Genomic DNA, 20,604 nt, shown 5'->3' with positions numbered 1-20,604 from the left:
TTTAGTTTAATAGTTAGTTCAGATAAAACAAACTTATTAGGAAGTTATCAATAAAAGGAACGTTTTTTTACTGTTTGTAAATAAATTACTATTTTTTCGCAATAATGATTTTTAAAAATACAACTGTACTAATGTTAAAGGATTACTATATAACCTAACGGGAGACGTATCCTTCTGATTTTTCCCAATTATTTTTCTACATTTATTATATGTCTATGCAAATTCGGGTGACAGGATCATTGTTTGTAATAATTTCAATAGATTAAATCCTAATTTATCTCATTTAATTATTATACAGAGATTTAATGTTCATATGTTGAGTCACTAAATAAAAAATAATGTAGAATATATTTAGTGAGAGAGCCTGAGTTGAGTGGAGAAAAATAACATGGCTGGCCAAACACATTAAATACGATTTATATAAGTATAATTATTCAGGGTACAAAAATTAACCGTACATATTTTAAATTGAAAAGTACGTTGATTTCAAATTATTTTTCAACATATTTTTGTGTATTAAATTTTCTAAAATTGTTAATGGGCTTGTGTATTGATTTAGCGAAGTGTTTTTGTGGCCTATAACTCATTTGTTATTCACATCGAACGAAACTAAAAAATTGTACATAGACCATTGCTAAGTACTTTTCTGCGTATGACTTCCATGTTACTTCATATAGATGCGAATTCATGGTAAATAAGACACAAAGTAAAAACTACCGACCGTGTGTGGATTACACACTTGTCGTTTATTGCAGTATACTAGCGCATTTCATACGACGAAAGTTTAGAAAATAATAATGTTGTTTATGTTTTGGATATATTTCTTACTTGCTGCAATCGTGCATGCAAACAGCTTACTGTTTGAACAAGCATACAAAACATCATATCAAAATATGTTTTCTTCTTATTTCAATAAACAACACAACTTAAAACGTGTTTTCAATACTTTTCTGTGTAAAAAAAGAAAAAACAATGATAAAAAACCATATAATATTTTCAAAAGCTTCTAAATGCTAAAAATAGCAAAATTATTAGCAATATAGAAATTGACTACGGATTTCCCCCCTTTTTTTTTGAAGTTTTCCTTAATAAAAAAGTTTGACTACAGAATTTTTATAAAATTGTGTATGTTATAGTTCCAAACTTTAGACTAATTTCCAGACCTTAAGCCCTAAATTATTTTTATGCGATCTAATAAAACTACTCGTCTTTGTAGTAACGATTGAAAATATTAAGAAATACAGTAAAAAAATCAAATCTTTGTAAAGTCATAAAAAATGAAAATAAAAAATTTTAACGCCGGGCTTAGTTAGTACTTGGATGGGGGTGACCTCTTGGTATATCTTTCACAATGAAGGTGGTTTCCTTTGTCATATCTTTCACAAGAAATGTCCTTAATTGAACACTAAGTCGTAAAAGTGGGGGGGGGGGGGGGCTGGCATACCTTTTTGCATTTTTTTTCCAAATATTTTTGTTCTTTACCGTATAAATTTTTTTTTTGTTCTTAGCCGAATGGCTGAGAACTGGGAAGCAACGGATATCGATTTTTAAGCTGATAAGAATATCTGAAAAAAAATTGCTCGTTACCAAACATATTGTAGCTATACTAGGCGTCGATTACTCGAGGTATTATTTAAAAGATTATACATCAACATTTTTGAAAATTTTAAATTACAAAATTATACCTAATACATACCATAGATAAAAATTGTTGTTAAACAATTTTGTTAGTAATTTTTGTTTAAAAATGTATTTTTTTTTTTTTTAATTTAAGATTTTTTATATAAACTGTTTTATAAATAACGTTTAAAACGCGTTTTTTCTTTTACTAAGTATTTTAAATGTTATTTAATATCCAGAACATGGCGGTTAGATTCAAGTTAAAAAAAAAATCGATTTTTTATAAATGATCCTAGCCTTGCATGGCTGATGGCATCTCTAACCCTAACTCTGCTCTCATTCTTAATTCTTGCGTTGTTCTTGAAATTAATGCGACAATATCTTTCATCTCGAGCTCTGGTTACATTTTATAGTAATTTTTTTTTCATTATCTATTCTATCTATTTGTTTTTTTTCTTCACTTATCTAACTGTATATTTTGTTGCTTATACTAAATCAAGCACTAGAAAAATGTCTAGAATTAACAAACCAGTCATATAAAAAAAATGTTTTTTCAATAAAGACACAATAAAAAAAAAAAAAGATTACTCATCAGAGATCTAGCATAGCCATAACGTGCTAAAGTGAGCAATAATAACAACAAAACAAAATAAATTTGAATAAATATATTATAAAATGTATAAATCTTTGTTTGTGTTTCAATAAACGTATCTGTATCAGGTATAATTTCTTTAGACTATTATTTGTTACGATTAAAGATATCGGTAAAAAACATATTTAGTGACGATAATATTACAATATTTTAAACTATACAGTACTTCCTAATATTAAATAACAATAAATATATATTTTTTTTTTGCTTTATACAATATAATTAATTTAACGAGGAAGCTCATACAAGAAATGGAGGTCGTTGGATAAAAACAGAAGACGTATCATTTTTTGTAAAAATCTTGAATGGTAATTTTACATAAAAACGTCACTTACGTTTCTTTTCATAACTTTTAGTCTTTGATATTAATTAGCTTAAATTGGATTACACGCAACAAGTAACAACAATTGCATCGCTTTTCACGTTGTACAGTGAACCTAAGTGGAGCGATTCAATGTAGTATCCACGTCGGTTTGCGTGGTGCTGAGATTTAATTTTTGTTTCGCACTCGATAACACTTTAATAACTTCTTCCGTTACTTTGTCCACGTCTACGCGGTTAAACGTCAACAGCCATGATACGTCGTCGTCAAAGTTGAAAGAAAGTTTATCTTCGTTTTTCTCCTGTTGGAATACGACGACACACAATTATTTAAGATTATTTAATATTATGATGTTGCTCAAGTGATTACGAAAAAACAAAAATAATCTCTCACAATATGACTCAGTTTGTTCATTAGCTGTACGTGGCTAATCGTAGGAAAACTCTCTTCGTACGGAAACAACCACGAACACTCGCCGGCCAATATTACCAATTCGTATTCGGTGACGACTACACCGGGCAGATCAATTATTTCCACGAGACCTTTTCAAGGAAAACAATTGACAATAAAAAAAAAATCTTATGTTTAGAGTACATGTAGCTCTCGCAGCGGATTGTTTACCATTGTCAGACACAATTGTAGCACTCTCGCAGATCGCAACGTGGATTATTGGCAAGTGTAATTCGCTTTTATAAAGTAGATTGTTAACGTACAGATAGCAATTAGTGTTGGGCGATAATACTAACACTTCACGTTGCTCGAACGGCTTTATCCCTAGAAAACGAGCATTATTTTAATTACAAATTAATTTAACTGATTAAAATACAAAATATGTATTTCAAGTTTGATATAAACACCACGCTGTACTCACGTTCTAGAAATGCGATTAATCGTATTGTGATGTGCGGTACGTACAGCACAAAGGTATATTTTATATCGGCGTCCGGCTGTCCGACACATATGATCAGACCCACGTTCCACGGCAACGTCGCTATTGTTTTCACCAAGCTCAGACGATGACTTGATATTTTCTGTAAGCTGTTTTTACAATAACACAACGTTGTTACGACACCTTAAAAAAAAATAAAACATACTGACAAGTGTTTTGCTTACAGTTCTTCAGGTCGACCGATGAATTTGAATATGTACAAAGACCGATTCGATATGACAATACATCCGTCGAACTTCTGATCTGGGTTCATCATTACGCAATTACACTGTTAGGTACGATAAAAAATATATTAAAATTTAAGTTAAATTGTTTATCAAATTTTATTCAATTATTGTTATTGCTCAAACTCACGTGAAATACGAGTACGACTTCTTCTCTGTTTCGAAAAAATTTCTGTTGAACGTACGATTTAAGCCGTTGATCGATGCAAGCAAAATCGTCAAAGGAAAATTGAATAGGTTTTTCCAACAAAGATGGTACCTTCAGATCGGAGTTGCTTAACGTGTCTATACAAGAAGGTTGACAAATATATATATATATATAACTCTCAAAATACAAGTGTTATCACTATAGAAATATTCTTAAGAGTTTCCTTACCTTTTGACGCGGACGAACTAGTTGTTTGGAGTTTACGACTTTCATAAGCAGTACACACACTGTCCGTCATCGATCCTAATATTAATATTAATTATTATTATTAATTAGTACACATTTCGTAAATGCCACACTCATCAGGTATAAACAATGTTATCAATGTAGATTTTTGGCAAAAATTTAAAAAAAATTTATAAGAGATTAGCAAAGAAAATATTATTACAACAAGACGTGGTATGGCTTAATCATATTTTGTTAAGTGATTAATAACAGTAATTAGTATAAATTACTTTCAGCATGTACGGCTATTAATACTTACATGAAACTTAACTAGACACAACACAAAAAAATAGTATATTATAAATTACGCTTTCAAAAAAATATTTACCCGAAGAACTGCTTTCGGTCAACGCTGTCCGAACATCGGGAGGTAATTGGATTTTGTCCGTTTTACAGTCGGTGCTTATGTTTGTGCTATGTACAGAAAAAAAACAGGTAAAAAGAGGTAAAAAAAAAGAAAAATTATTATACAAAACCTCGATATAACTTCTAACACTTCAACAGATTTCTCACTGGGGTTGCTTATTATTTCCACGTCACTATCGTTTCTACTGAGTTTTCTTTGTTCCGGTTCTTCGGAACCTAAAACGTAAACAAAAAATATACTTACAATTAAATTAAATACTTTAAATTCTACGCAGGAGTTGTATGTTGCGCTATAAATCAAATGACGACAGTTAAAAATACATAAAAAATATTATGTTACTCAAATTCAATGTCTAAAATGTTTGTTTCTTGGGTAGGCTTTGTTTTGGTTTCATTCGTATTTGTGACCTACTGAATATCGTGAGCGTGCGTGAAAAAGGGGTTAAGTCAACAACTATAAACTTTTCAAGAAATGGAAAACTAAAAACAAGTTTCAGAAGAACATGTTAGGTCGTGAATTAGGAAAGGCTGTATATATTTTTTGAATATAGTAATAAAAAACCACCTTATTTTTCTACTTAGCTGTATAAATTTCAATTCATAAATATCAAAATAGCTGTTATAAATTAAAAAAAAAAAAAAGACAAAATATGTTATTCAGTTGAATTTACTCTTTCTGTTTTTAAATAAAATGGCTGTCATTTTAATATTTTAGTATTTTAATACATTTAATGCTTTTTAATATTTATAATAATGTCACACTAATATCAATATTAAAAACAATTTTATCACTAAAAAAACGGTTCAAAACGATTAAGCCAGTATAAAAAAAAAATGACGGAACTTTTATCGCACTATTAAATTCTAAATTCAAAAACATTTAAGTTAACTTTATCACAAAATACACAGCCCAAATAAGAGTTTTTTTTTTAGAATTTTTCGATGTACATAACTCATTTTGCACAAAATGTTGACTTAACCGCTTAACCCTAAGAAAAAAATGGGGAAGGGGGACGATTTGTCCATCGTAACTCACTTCATCCATCCTCGATAGGTTTACATACCAGATCTCGAATTCATTGGCGTTCCGTCCAAATAATTTTCATCGTCGGTCAAATTAGTTTCAGCTTCTTGCGTTGTCTCTTCCGGTGCGTAAGATGTAGACGGCAGTGGTTCGTCTTCCACTTGTACAACAATAGAGCTGTTACAACTCGGGCAACGGTTTTTTCTTTTATCTCCTAGACAAAAAATATCAACGAGTTGATCATTTTAAAATGTTTTTCGCATAACAATAAAGCGACAAAATTGAATAATCGACAAAACAAGAACACGTCTCCTTTAATTATTAAGATTGTTCTATAAATATTGATAAATTACTCACTAAATACACTTCGATTGCTCTCTTGACAAAACATTGTAGTACATTTCATACACTTGAATACACTTTGATTCATTTCACTAAGAGTTCTCGATTCTAATTCGACGCAAATAAGATTTACAAATGCCTAAAAAAAAAAAATTTTACAATAATAATAATTTATTATTATATTTACAAAACATCTGACGGTTGCATGAAAAATTATTTCTATGCAATTGCAATTTAAATAAAATAAAAACATAGTATTTGCATTTCATACCAAACCAACCTTATCTTTTCACTATTAAATATGCAAAATTTAGATTTTATAGCAGTCGTCTTTTTTCGTTTTACTCACATTAGCGTCTTCGTTGTTCATAATGTAAATCCTTTGGTTTTTATCCCTTCGTACGGTCATAAAATTTATTTGAATTTTAATGGGATCGAAACAAATTTTCACGCAACTTTCGATCGAATCTCGACTCCACGACGTAAACAGACGACCGTCGATACAACTCCTCTCTTTTAACTCCCTGTAATTAATCGTTCGACAACAATTATTACAATATATTTTAAAAACAGAATTGCAATAGGTAAAACTTACTTTTCTGTTAGACATAACAATATATTCAGCGGTTCTTCTTTATTACGATTGACAATTTGTGCACGCCATATCGTTTCTAAAGTATATAGAAATAATAATGTTTTCTTTTAGAGCCGTTTGCACTGTTTACTTGTCTTTGAATTGTAAATAACGACGACAACTTACCCGATTGCTTTAACCTGTCGTCGTTGTCGTCTGTCAATAACGACACCTTGTCTATAGAACTCGTTTTTGAAGTGTCTACGTCTTCGAATGGGTTTAACCCTGAGAAATCATTATTGGCGATTGAATCGGACGTCACGTTGAGCATTGAATCATCAACAATCGTTTCTGTCATGTCATCTGCATCGGTAAGTGGTTTACAATTGTCTTGTGTATTTTCTACTTCCTAATTAGTTTGGTTGAAAAATAAAGTTATTGCATCAAAAGTATATAAATATAAAAAAAATTTATCCATACGGCGTTCGGAAGTATTAGCGGCTCTCTTTCCGACTGTTGTTTAATGCCCAAAATACCTTGAACGTAACTTCCAGCGTGACTGTGTAACCAGTTGTTTTCTCCATACATTTCTCGAACGTTCTCTATTTGCTTTTTGGTATTTAAGTGTTCCGATTTTGACGTATCTATAATCGTAGATAAAAATAAGTACCAGATAAATATTAAAAAAATATCAAACATTTGCCAAACCTCTGTTGAGATTTATTTTCTGTACTGGTGACGGAACATAAGACTTTTCTCTCCAAACGCAGTCTTCGATGATGGGCGATCTGATTTTGGTTGCTTTTGCGCTGGCTAAAAACATTTTAATTTTTAATACACAGTCGAACGTCATTCACAAATAAGAATTCATAAAAAATGGTTTTTACTTGGCGGCATGTAGTGTAAAAACGATAAATCTAGTGTTCTGGACGATTGTCCGACACATTTTTTCTCAGATTTCGAAAGTAGTTTATTGTCTAGCTCAAACTGAAATGACACACAGAAATGTCCGGATAAGCTATTGGCAAACATAAAAGCGTAGCGTGACTTACAATTTCAACAGCGGCGTTTTCGTGTAAATAGCCACACGTCACGTCCCTGTGGTTTTCCACATACGCCAAAGGGTTGTTTTCTACATTTAAATATCTCAAAAACGCCATGTCTCCGACGGGCGACAACGACTCGTGATGCACAATCATGTTATTCGACAAATCCAATACCTTTAAATTGGTTAATTTCGATAGGCCTGCAAGAAAAAAAAACACAAAAAGTGTACAGGCAACGATACGACAGACTAGTGCGATTACAAACAAACCTGTTATGTTACTGATGCAATTGTAACTCAACACTAACACAGTCAAATTTCTGGCCGCGAAATCGCTCAAGACCGGCACTGCTGTCAGTCGATTAATGCTCAAGTTAAGACATTCCAAGCATTGGAGTTTTTCGATATTGTCGATTTCAGTCAACAGATTTCTTGACACTTCCAAATAGGCGAGACGAGGAGTGAGCATTAGGCATTCGTCCAACGAATCGAGACGGCCTCCTCTCAACACCAAGTTTTGGAGGTGCGGCCATTTCCTTTTCAGTAAAGTAGCCAAAGTGGTAACGGGACCGTTTATAATCAAACATTCTAGTTTGTCGTAGTTCAGCCCCAACAACCATTCTATGTTGATGTTGATTAGTTCTAAATAGATGAGATTGTGAAAAGACGAAATATCGATCGACTGTCTGAGATCCGAAACGTTAGCCGAGTGTAATAACTTGAGTTTAAGAGTCTTTTTCAATATTTCTGACAAATAATGGTGATTTAAAATATGATCCGTGTGCAGCGATGACAATACTTGCGTATTGATAGTGTTGAGCGTTTCAGTCTTGAGTATTAGTTTTTCTTGTCCGGTAACTAAATATTCTCCGTTACGCTTTACTTGTTGTATGATTTTATTTACTTCTTCCATTACTGAAAACGTAGAACTAACGTAACTTGTATAGAACAATAATATCACGATTACAGACAATCTCAAAGTAAATTGTTCCAATAATAAATATTGTTTTGTAACATGTTTCAATAACACAAAGAAATTATACAGAAAAAACATAATTTCTAAATGACTTATGAAAGTTGCTCTTAAACAATAATAAAAATTATAGATATTTTTCAAAATGTGTTCTTATCATGGACAATAGCTGTTATGCGAGCGTTTTTATGACATTTTTGTGATGTTCATAAGACAAAAATCTATTATTTAAACAAAATAAATCGCCACGCATACTTTATCAACGTTTTCTATAATAAGACATATTGATTTAGGACGATAAATAATGGCAAACCCACAATAAGAAATAGGTGTAGGGAAAAAAACAAAGAACTTTTAGGTGTACTCACATTCCAATCACAATTGTCATTTACAGAACGACGAAAGAGATTTCTGATTCTGAGATTTTTCTTGACGCAATGTAATAACATAACAAATTTCGTATTGACGACAATCGCTTTTTAATAAAAAAAAATATTATATTTACATTCAAGTAAATTAAAATTACACTAAAACTAAAACACATAAAAATATTTGAACAATTCCAATGATTCGACAACAATCGACCTTAATACTGACAATGATTGTAGCTGATAGTGATAACAGCTAATTGATTACAATAATATCATTATTGTTGTGAAAATGAAAGTGCAAAATTACAAATATTGATAAGATAACGGCACGGAATAAACTTTTGTGATAACAGCTTAAACTGATAAGAAACGTCGCCACTCGCCTTACCTATGCGAACAAAATTATTATTTACCCGCTCGTTTGATGTTGCCTGCAGTTGTAAAACAATAGAATATTATGCTTGCTGATCGATTATTGATATTTTTCTCTTTGGCCGTGTCTACCTAATCGTTTGTTCCACTAGATCAATATTTATATAGTTTGAAAATACAAAGCAATACCCAGTGTTGACGGGGAGGTCACAGGTTAAATGTAAACGTATACAGGTTTAAGTTTAAAGGCTATGGATTTCCATCACTATGATTTCAACCGTACAAGCTTATTTGACTGACGAGGTAGATATGAGACAATTATATATTGGTGGAATAATTTTAAAATTTGGAGGGACCACACACAAACCTCTTCAAATTCCACTTATGAATAATAAAGGATGAGTTTCTGAAGTATACACTACAGAAAGTGCTCTATAGGGCACTAGACTTGTCAAGCTGGTAAATTCTAAATCTGTAATTTATACCAATCAAAGTAATCCACATTTTTGCACAACCTAGGTTTCACAAATTACTTTCATTTCCTATTGAATAATTAACACTCAACTACTTATGTAATTCATGTTAATTTCCTATCCCTTTAAGACATTGACTTTTTATCCATGTATATCATTGATATTTAACATAAATATTGATACCATAAAACAAACATACTATTTCAAGACGAAACTGTCATTTAACTTTTTTTTTGGTCCCAGAAGACACCGATTTTAGTTTTATTTAATTATATTTACTTAGTGTATACCATACAAGAAAAATCAATAGAGTTCCTTTTTTGAATTAATTACCAACCTATAAATCTTGATTTAGGTTAACAGTAGTGTACAACTTTGTACAAACTACGGACCACTTATTCCTTTACACTAGTAACGTGTCACGGTGGTTAAATTTGTAATTAAATTTAAATATACAGTACCGCTTTTTCCACAATACACGTCATGAATATTCCAAGAATATTAAAATACTAATAAATAGATGCAAAGTACTGTATTTCTTACAATAAAAATTGTAATTATAAAGGAAATAATAATATAGTGAACTAATAGACAAAAGTTACAAGTATAATAAATAATTACATTTATTTTTCACAATATTTTTTTGTTTTTGTTGTAGAGAGAATTAAATAAAATTATAATTCTAATATCTTGTCTCCAAGACAACTTTGGATATCTGAGAATGTTTAAATAAATAAAACTTCCCATTATGTGTAAATAATTATCAAATAAATACATTTAATTTATATTCTCTTTCATTCAGTCAGTATAAAAATTATAAATCAAAAGCAGACATGCCATGATCGAGGAATGCTTTGAGCTGTATACAACTTACTGGAATGTGTACGCCTAATGCAACGGAGTTTTTTTTTATAATTTTGATTCTTATTAAAAAAAAAGGAATTAAAATAAAAAATACAAAGTTTATATAGGAAAATAAATATAAAAAAGTATTTAGAAGCACTTTCTGTGCACAATGGATGGGCCTGATTCGTCATACTCCTGTTTGGAGATCCACATCTGTTGGAAGGTAGACAGAGAAGCCAAGATAGATCCTCCAATCCATACGGAGTATTTACGTTCCGGCGGTGCAATGATCTTAATTTTCATCGTGGACGGAGCCAAAGCTGTGATTTCCTTTTGCATACGGTCGGCAATTCCTGGGTACATGGTGGTACCTCCAGACAAGACGGTGTTGGCGTACAAGTCCTTACGGATGTCAACATCGCACTTCATGATGGAATTGTAAGTGGTCTCATGGATACCACATGCTTCCATACCCAAGAATGAAGGTTGGAACAAAGCTTCTGGGCAACGGAATCTATTTGGAGAAAAAGCAAAACAAATTAGCAACAACGAAATAACAATAAAAAAAAAAACACAGACGAAAAATATTCGTTTACCTTTCGTTTCCGATGGTGATGACTTGTCCGTCAGGAAGTTCGTAAGATTTCTCCAACGAGCTGGATGAAGCCGCGGTGGCCATTTCTTGTTCAAAGTCCAAAGCGACATAGCACAATTTTTCCTTGATGTCACGCACAATTTCACGTTCGGCCGTGGTGGTGAAACTGTAACCACGTTCGGTCAAGATTTTCATCAGGTAGTCTGTGAGATCACGGCCGGCAAGATCCAAACGGAGGATGGCATGGGGTAAAGCGTATCCCTCGTAGATGGGCACGGTGTGGGAAACACCATCTCCTGAATCCAATACAATACCGGTGGTACGACCAGAAGCGTACAGTGACAGTACAGCTTGGATGGCGACATACATAGCCGGGGTGTTGAAAGTTTCAAACATGATCTATAAAAAAGAAAACCGTAAGTATATTCAAATGTTATTTGTAGAAAACAGAATTTTACAATTTATTAAGTATGTTTTCGGAGAAATATAGTGAGGCCGGTTTCACACCAGTATGTGCGATAAATGTAAAACTAGCATAAGGGTAGTTAGAAATGTGGTAGAAGATGTAACGTAACTTTATAATTATTATAAAAGAAATTAATTGAATATTGATCATAAATATTACTTGTGTCATCTTTTCACGGTTAGCCTTGGGGTTCAATGGGGCTTCGGTGAGGAGAACCGGGTGTTCTTCGGGGGCGACACGCAATTCATTGTAAAAAGTGTGATGCCAGATTTTCTCCATATCGTCCCAGTTTGTGACAATACCGTGTTCAATGGGGTATTTCAATGTGAGGATACCTCTTTTGGATTGGGCTTCGTCTCCGACGTAGCTGTCCTTTTGTCCCATACCGACCATGACACCCTGAGAAACAAGAAATTGTTTATTTTATTTGCTTAGAAACATAAACGACTAAATCAAAACTAATTTTTTACAATGGTAAAATTGTAATTACCTGATGACGAGGACGTCCAACAATGGAAGGGAACACAGCACGGGGTGCGTCATCTCCGGCGAAACCGGCTTTGCACATACCAGATCCATTGTCTACTACCAACGCGGCAACTTCTTCGTCACACATTTTGAGTTAGTTTATTGGAATGTAAAAATCTGCAAACAAAACATCATGCGTCATAAGTATCACACAAAAAATAAAAGGTAGTTTTTAATTATTAAAGGGTAGTAATAAACAGTTTTAATAGTGACAATTAATTAGAATAAAGACCTATATATTATATATATATACAGATTATAACCTATATATTTTAAGAGTAAATTGTTCATAATAATTAACTTATTTTTAAACAAAATGTTGTTTAATTCAAGAAAAAAAAATGACTCATTAAATAATTATTTAGTTTCTTAGATACGAAATGAAATAACGGCTTTAAATTATAACTATAATAATAATAATTGCTAGTAGTTAACAATATAAAGACAAGATGAAATGTTCAATTACTATATTTTAAGTAGTAAATATGTTCACGATATAATATTATAATAAGATAGTTTTATTAATTAGAAAAAAATTAATATCGTTGATAATTAATTTGATTACAGAGTTTTACTACGAATTCAATTTTAATCATTATGTTCTGATTAATGCCTAATCACACAAATTATTTGGTTTCCCTTATTCGAAAAATCATTAATAAAACTCAAAAGATATTTGACAGATACAATGCGACTGCCTACAGCTCGCTCGACAACACAATATTCCACATTAGTACAGTGACTTACGTTTAACTAAATAAATACTAAATTAGAGAAATAGAGTATAAAAAATTGACACTAAAAAGTGTAAGTATAAGTTTATAATGTAAAAGTACAAGATTGACGCAACTATATACTATGAACCGGAGACGCCGTTCAAATAAATCCGTTTGAATTCTTTTTGAAAAAAAAAAAAAAACTTGATTTGCATAAACTTTTGTTTTAAAAGAATAGCACCAAAATTATTTTGTTTCAGTATAAACCGTTTGGAAATTGCTGCATCTATTTATAATCCGAGATATTCCGTCAAAAGTGAAAAAAAAAACCGTCGATAACGAAACAACGGCCAGCAGCAGCTGATGTACACTATAATAATCCGCCGATTATGGGCCAATAACAAGTGACAACACAAATAAAATTCCACATACCGGAAATATCAATAGGAATATTCCACGAAAAAAATTCGTATGGCGTTTCTGCGGTAACTGCGGCGTGAAATCACCGGACGATTAGAATATAACGAACGATAAATTAAAAAAAAAAACTTAATTAATAAATAAATAAATATAAGGTTATATTTATAGTAAAAAAAAACCACACTCGTCGGTTGCGAACGACACGGTCGAGGAACAAACTGGTCGTGGCAATGCACGGGCACCGGTATAAGTAGCGGCTATTCCGCCGGTTCATGATGATGGTGCACTCCTTCCTTCCCCTACCCCGGGGTCCCCGCACTCCCCTACCCCGCGCCACGCCCGTCGTCGTCATCAACGTCTTCGTCATCGCACACCCCACCCCACCTCGCCACGCCATACCGGCGAAAACCGATAAACCCGCGGGGCTGCATCCATCATGGGAGCACAAAAAAAAAAACCGTATAAAAAACCCTAGCCGTCCGTGCGCGGTAATCACATTGCCACAAGGATTGGTGATCGGCGCAAGAGTCGTTGCCGAGATTTTAGATATTATAATATTGCAACACGAGTATGAAAAAAAAAAAACTGATAACGCTCGCAACCCTTTCGGGGAGCCGGTGCTGCCGCACTCGCGACGACGGCGTGGCTTGGGCGGGATGGGCTGGCCGAAATTTCGGCCGTTATAAAAACCTGAAACGCGCGTTACGATTATCGAAAGAAATTCGAAGGTGCCGCTAACCGTTTTTGGAGAAAAAAGACACGACGAGGGTGTCGGCCGCGGAAAAAGGGGCGTCGACCGGCGAAACGACAAGTGCCGGTCGAGCGGGGTTTTATTTTTGAGAATACGGCGACTCGGGGCCGCAATACTGTAGTTTCAAAGTAGATTACCAAAAAAAAAAAACGAGCGACAATAATAATATTAATAACAATATTTACCTGAAAAACGGCGGAGGTCCGTTTGAAGTGTGATGAGCGGCGGTTAGATGGGTGAGTAATGCGCGTACGCGGTGGCAGAGCGGTTACGGACGTTTTCGTAAAATGGCCGTGCGGTCCGGGGCCGGTGTGCATCCTGCCGGGCAAATCCATTCGGGTCATCGCCGGCCGGGGTGAGGGATGAACCGGGCACTTTGGGCGGGGGGCGCGGCGGCGCGCGTTGCGTCCGCGGTAGATGCGCAACACCGCTGCGACCGGATGGATTCGCCCGGCGCACCGCCACTTTCCGCCGGTCGCGCGGCATTGCCTTATATGGGCATAAAACGAACGGCACCACGCGATTGGCCGAGACCCGGCACCCGGCGACCGCGGCCGAGCGCTGCATTCCACACGGTATCAGCGGTGCACAACCGGAGAGACGTTAAAGGTTCCCCGCGCCCAACGGCCGGTCCACCGATGGACCCGCCGGTGGACCGGGGCGAGCGGGGCGGACCGCGCCGTGACGTGTCGTCTAGACGGTGGCCGGGGCGAAACGTGGTGTGTAACGTCCGAAATACAATATATGTATTGCTATACTTGCATCCAAATTTGCCGTTTCCTCCCCGGAGAAACCCCTGAACTTGCAAAAAAAAAAGAGAAAAATACCATCGAATTTCGCGTCAGTCCCCCTTCTTCTAATACCGTGTAAGGTTAGGATCACTTTTGAATTATGATAATAATAACGACGATTGAAAATGACTCGGAAAACGTGTTGCGAGTTGTCTAGTTTTGGCAACCGCAGCAGCGATAAGAACCTCGTCCCACATCTATGGCTAAACCGTCATTTTTGCCCACAGAATAAACTGCACATTTTGACTATCCACGTCATCACGTCTACGATTATATATATATTATTATATGTAGGTGACGTTCACAATGGAATGCTATTCGATGCATTTCGCAGAACGACACGTTTATTTCTTTTTCGTGTAATACTTTTTACAATATTATTCGAGTAGTACGCGTTTAGTTCGTTTAATACATATTATATCCTGTTATCATTTAACACATGACGAGAAAACCTCCAGAACGTTGTGTAGAGCACACATTTTGATTAATTTTTCAACAGAGCTCGATATTTACTCAGAAATCAAATGCATAAATCAATTATAATGGTTAATATACATATCTAACGATTGTTCAATTGTTGAAAACTTTCCGTACAAAAAATTTGATCTTTTAAAAACTCCTTATACAACAATATTGTTTGTAATGTACAGACGTACAGTGTACTAGCCAGGGGCACGACATACTTTTACTAAGTGACCATACAAGTATTAATATTTAACTCAATACTTTAAGGAAAATAATCATAAATTATCATGGTCAAGGTACCGATAAGTTAGTGGAATCTAAAATTAAAACTATCTTATGATTCATCAGCTATAATATTCAGTGGCTTGTGGCTCGTTTGAATTAGATATAATATTATGTCTAACTACTGTTTTGTTATTATGTGTACATATTATAATGTATATAGTATTTATCCGAAGTTTTGCGATAACTCGAGGAAAAAGTTTACTAGCTAAAATTCTGACCAATGGACAGGGGCTGTTCCTAAGCCTTGAAAATTGCAATTTATTAACAGAATATAGTAGTGAAAAAAAATCGTTAACCCTTCAGTGCCTAAAATGAGCATTAAGACTCATGTACGACTAAAACCGTTAGGTTTTGGTGAAAATTCGAATATTTTTGTCACATAATTCTTAATTTATACTTAAGAGGACGTCGTAGTACCGTCTATTTATTTAAATAAATTAGGTATAGGCATTTTTTTGCAAAATCTATTAAGATGTAAAGGTTAAACTGTGATGAATTACCTATTAGTTTAGTTTAGTACCATTGAAACTAATTTGAATTTCAAAGTGATTTTAGCGAAAATACTGAATGCAAAAATACATATTTTTTTAACTTTTTTAAATCTTGGTGACTTTTTTTCTCTGATATCTAATTATTGTGATTTATATTATGTTTTTTTTGGGGGGGAGGGGGTCATTGGCGTAGATCAGGGGGGCTTGGGATACTAAATAACTTAAAATTAGTGCTTTTCCAAATGTCTTACTTAATTTTTTTGTGAGAGATTTGTCGAAATAAAAATAAACGTAGCATTAATTTTGAGTTTGAAGGTTCTTATAGAATCCCAAGCCCTCTGATATTTGCCGACGGGGTGGTTGGGAGGCGGGATCCTTGAGGGTGAGGGGGGGAGGTGGAAAATCCCATGTTTAACACAATACAACAATAGTAATGTAAGATTTTATTATTATTTTTCCAACGCTATGGGTTGTTATCGGTGGTTCCTATTGTAATATGGTGTTGACTTTTGTGTGTGCGATTTTGGAAGTATTTTAATGCGGTGTACCGTCCGATTACACGACCAACAACTAATAACGATTTGGCAAGGGCAAAAGTCAACAAACCTTAACGATACAATAATATTATTATCACGGGGAAACGTATTTATTCATAGAAGTTCTGACTGGACTTTTTTTGTCGGATCTCGTTTTACCTGTTCCGCCGCAATAGCTTAATATTGACATTTTTCAAATGAAATCGACCGCGGTTACTAGGTATAGGTACAATTTTTACCTATATTTAATATTGTATACCTTGTTGTTAATTTTATGAACGTATTCAGCAAATGCTTACAACCTGCATTGCGACGTTTATTGCACGTCCGTCGATTGGGAATCGACCCGGTTTCGTTATAGTTTATGTGACACGATTTTACTTAAAAGAATAATAAATAATAATAATTGGACCTCTTTCGCTCACCAGGATAACATTAAATTACAATTAGTTTGGTGATGTTTTCAAATTTAAAAGAACAATGACGATTATTTTAGACAATATTTTATAACCAGAATTTTCGTTTTATACATTTATTCTCATAGTGTGTATAATTTTCTTTGGCTCATACTCATAAACACGATTAAATCGCAGATATATAAGCTTAAAAGTGTTAAATATGCGATTATAATATGCAATGTACGTTTGCTGGTCGTATTTGGGTATAATTTTGAATTCCCTAAAAAAATATGCAAAGTCATAGCTTACTGATAAGCAATAAGTTTTGTTGTATCACATGGTTGCTGCAGTAGTGAAAAAAATAAAAAAACATGTACTAGAAAAATATAATTTCGTCGTTCTGGTCTCACTGCAGATCGCCTATTCCCATACTTCTAACTTCATCAAGAACTTTTAACGCGGTTTATTGCCTAAAAAAGAGAAATTCTGTTAAGAGATCTATAAAATATATCTGTGGCCACTAGTCGAACAGTGTCGACTTTAAAATATGATATTTTTCATATAAAAAAAAGTCTCTTTTCCATTTACAAAATACTAATAAAACGTATTGTTATTAAAGTCGGTAAAGCGATTTTAAAACATCTTTTTGTTACTCGTTCCAAAAAAACCTTAAACTTTTTAGTTTTTCTAGCTGCTCCTTGGCTTTTTCAATAGTTTTTTGGAAAATGTCTTAAAAACTTTTACTGCACAACTATATCAATTCCTATCATCGATCATGCTATAATTTGGGTACCAATTATTTTTGCTAATGGATAAAAGTCCAAAGAAAAAGGTCACCTTTTTGGATTTGTTTCCAAGTAGACGCTTTGTGTGTAAACTGCATTTTGAATTTATCAGGTTTTTAAATACAATAGCAAGCATTAGTCCCTCACACACTCTTAAGTAGTATATTCTAATTTACAAGTTCAATTTGGCAATATATACTAGTCTAGTAGTTACTAGTTTACTGACCAGTTTTAAAATACCCAGTACATATTTTCTGTATACATAATTGGTTAGCCTATGCTTTCTCAAACATTAACCGAATTTTTAATGGTTTTTGTTAATGAATTACTAACACTCATTCACACTAACAAGCTTAGTGAAATCTAATTAGTCAAAAATGAAAATCACAAGACACGCATTCTGTGTGTTGTTATTATTTTTTAAGCAAACTAATCCGTTTTTTTTTTTTTTTTTGTATAACCAAGTTAATTTATTTACATACACGAGTAATGCGCATAAAGTCATTGAATCGAAAATAATTACACTGCAGATAAAATATATTATACAATGTCCTTAATTTCATTTCACGTGTTCATTCAATAACGTGTACATACATGTGTATTAGCTATAAATAATAAATATATTATTGTATTAATTAAACTTTATTTAGTACTCGAAAATCTCCTCTCGGCCAATTGCAAGCGTATTGTGACTGTATTTATCAAAAACTAAGAATCGAGTCAATGAAAACGTTACTATGGCAAAAACTGGCTGTGGTGTTCTTATTCATTTTTTTTTTTATAATATTTTCCCGGTTTGATATTTGCCAAGTATGTATGCGGATAAAACAGTCATTTGCTTTTAAGGTTTTTTATTATTAACGTTTAAAAAAGAGGTCGCAGGTATTATGATTAATTTTTAACTTGTGAAAAAATCCCTTTTGAACAGCTATTCGTCACGGTGGCGTTGTTATTACTACAAACTTACTACAACAATTATTAGTCGTTAGTCATGCACGACATAATAACGATAACTAGCTAAGAGGCCAAAAATTATAAATTATAATATGTATATTGTGATATCGAATTTTGCAGGAAAGTCATTGAAAATGCATATTTTTTAATGACTGTCAATTCAGTATGACCAAGTTTGGATCTCTTGACTTGATGAAATTCAATGTTCTTTGACAAATGTATCAAAATATGGTAATCGATAGTGTGCAAGGTCTTGAAACAAAAATATATTATGGGAATGTAATCAATGTAGTATATATTTCATGAATTTAATTTTAAATATTGTATTTAACGTACGTGTAATCCTAAGCTATCAATAAAGGTCAAAGTTTCATCAAATTCGGAAATGATATTAGAACAGCTATAGTAAGTAGTGTCTAATAACAAATGAAGAAAAAAGTATCATATCACAGAAGGTTGTTTCCCACAGTTTATGGCAGAGAGACAATAAGTTACTAAAAAAACAATATTAGCAAGTTTTTGTGATTTTTAAATCCAAGTACAAATGATGGTCTGTGCAAAATGTGTTCATTTAGAAATAACTGAAGAGCTAAAGGCTCAATTTAGATCATATTATATTAATAGTATTGAATTTGTTGTACAAATTTGGACACAAAATCATTGAACCTCTCTTGAACGAGCTGTACAGAATATTAACTAAGGTTCGCAAAGTAATAGTTTATATATTGAAAACGAGCATAATAGAAAGCTAACCCAATAGAAACCAGTGTAGTAAATTCAGTGATATGGGGTCAATGCAGCTGTAATTAGTTACAATTCCTGAAATTGATTTAATTACTGCCAAACATTTCAATGCGAATTTCTGGATAGAAAATACATGCTAGATGTGCTCAAGAATCGAGCACAGTAATAAGGTTCACAAGACTCACAGATACACATTTTCCACTTGACTACCTTTATGAATAAATTATAATGTATAAATGTTTTCAACTACAAATTAATTAACGATCGGCTCATATAAAAGAAGGTGCAACACACTTAGATATAATTATTATAATTTATTTGCATTGTACAGTTACCAAGTTTTCTGTATAGGTAATATATTATTATATACAAATAAAAAAAATTCAATGAGCGGATAAGTCACTAGAAAACGACAATTCTTGTATTATTCATAAATCATATTTGAACTCTAATATTAAGTCATCGTCAAACGACGACGTGTTCTTATAAAAATAATATGATGAAAAAAAATAAGTACCGAATAAAAATTGTTTTTTTTTTTTTGAAGATTTAACACTACACGGCTAAGTGCAATTAGACACTTTTTTTGTTTAACAATACATTTTTGAATTGTCTACAAACAAAACACAATGACGTAAAACATTTTACTAAAACCAATTTTGTATGCCGAAAAATTTCAAAACGCTTATTTAGTACACCGTTGACTTTTATTTGCAAAATCCTCACTCCCAATAACTGTTATGTAGACTTGTTTTCTTAATTAAAAATTTTCTTGCGGCATTACCGACTCTTTTCCTGATTACACTAAATCTGAAGTCTACATTTGTATTCAATTATTTTGTTCATGTATGTTTTAGACGGAATTATTGAACTCTAAGAATAAATCGTTAGTATTCGAAGTAGCTAAAAGAAAAAAGTGAGAGGATGATTCAGAGCTATTAACTTTGCAACTTGGGGGGGCCTAGCCTAGCTCGTGAGTGTATGGAAGAATACATAATTATTACCTTTAGACCACAAACTAACGCTATTATTATAAATTTATTTTTACACGTTAAGTATAAAAAACAGTACCTATATATTAGTTAAAAAATGG

The 20,604-nt window shown here is 33.1% G+C and overlaps 2 protein-coding genes across 5 annotated transcripts; both read right to left on the bottom strand.

Moving 5' to 3' along the window:
* Positions 1 to 2,270: 2,270 nt before the first annotated feature.
* On the bottom strand, positions 2,271 to 9,108 carry LOC126847486 (uncharacterized). Of its 3 annotated transcripts, none has more exons than XM_050587746.1 (20): positions 8,893 to 9,108; positions 7,822 to 8,480; positions 7,559 to 7,752; positions 7,394 to 7,493; positions 7,215 to 7,319; positions 6,987 to 7,150; positions 6,693 to 6,915; positions 6,528 to 6,603; positions 6,282 to 6,456; positions 5,948 to 6,071; positions 5,631 to 5,804; positions 4,677 to 4,782; positions 4,529 to 4,614; positions 4,144 to 4,218; positions 3,898 to 4,052; positions 3,708 to 3,811; positions 3,466 to 3,632; positions 3,216 to 3,368; positions 2,988 to 3,136; positions 2,271 to 2,895 (listed from the first exon to the last, which is right to left on the bottom strand). In XM_050587746.1, the coding sequence occupies exons 1-20, from the start codon at positions 8,910 to 8,912 to the stop codon at positions 2,710 to 2,712; spliced, it is 3,195 nt and encodes a 1,064-aa protein (XP_050443703.1). In that variant the 5' UTR covers positions 8,913 to 9,108; the 3' UTR covers positions 2,271 to 2,709. The 3 variants fall into 3 exon arrangements, with proteins under 3 accessions (XP_050443703.1, XP_050443704.1, XP_050443706.1); XM_050587747.1 differs by having other exon boundaries at positions 7,822 to 8,466; positions 8,893 to 9,107; XM_050587749.1 differs by lacking the exon at positions 4,144 to 4,218.
* Positions 9,109 to 10,338: 1,230 nt separating this feature from the next.
* Positions 10,339 to 14,381, bottom strand: LOC126847500 (actin-5C). Of its 2 annotated transcripts, none has more exons than XM_050587789.1 (5): positions 14,248 to 14,381; positions 12,138 to 12,292; positions 11,807 to 12,046; positions 11,183 to 11,580; positions 10,339 to 11,100 (listed from the first exon to the last, which is right to left on the bottom strand). In XM_050587789.1, the coding sequence occupies exons 2-5, from the start codon at positions 12,261 to 12,263 to the stop codon at positions 10,734 to 10,736; spliced, it is 1,131 nt and encodes a 376-aa protein (XP_050443746.1). In that variant the 5' UTR covers positions 12,264 to 12,292; positions 14,248 to 14,381; the 3' UTR covers positions 10,339 to 10,733. The 2 variants fall into 2 exon arrangements, with proteins under 2 accessions (XP_050443746.1, XP_050443747.1); XM_050587790.1 differs by lacking the exon at positions 14,248 to 14,381 and adding an exon at positions 13,324 to 13,524.
* Between the last annotated feature and the right edge of the window lie 6,223 nt (positions 14,382 to 20,604).

This window comes from Adelges cooleyi, unplaced genomic scaffold, assembly GCF_023614345.1.
Source record: "Adelges cooleyi isolate 19-005CV unplaced genomic scaffold, UGA_ACOO_1.1 ACOO_flye_CR_arks_rails_tigmint_CR_PRNA_108, whole genome shotgun sequence".
NCBI lineage: Eukaryota > Metazoa > Arthropoda > Insecta > Hemiptera > Adelgidae > Adelges > Adelges cooleyi.
This window is presented reverse-complemented; position numbering and strand designations above follow the sequence as displayed.

Coding starts and splice junctions, on each gene's coding strand:
- LOC126847486 (XM_050587746.1), bottom strand. CDS start 8,912: ATGACAATTGTGATTGGAAT. Junction 7,753..7,821: donor TTGCATCAGTAACATAACAG/GTTTGTTTGTAA, acceptor TTTTTCTTGCAG/GCCTATCGAAATTAACCAAT. Junction 3,633..3,707: donor ATCGGTCGACCTGAAGAACT/GTAAGCAAAACA, acceptor TTGTAAAAACAG/CTTACAGAAAATATCAAGTC.
- LOC126847500 (XM_050587789.1), bottom strand. CDS start 12,263: ATGTGTGACGAAGAAGTTGCCGCGTTGGTAGTAGACAATGGATCTGGT. Junction 11,581..11,806: donor ACCGTGAAAAGATGACACAA/GTAATATTTATG, acceptor TCTTTTTTATAG/ATCATGTTTGAAACTTTCAA. Junction 11,101..11,182: donor ATCACCATCGGAAACGAAAG/GTAAACGAATAT, acceptor TTCTCCAAATAG/ATTCCGTTGCCCAGAAGCTT.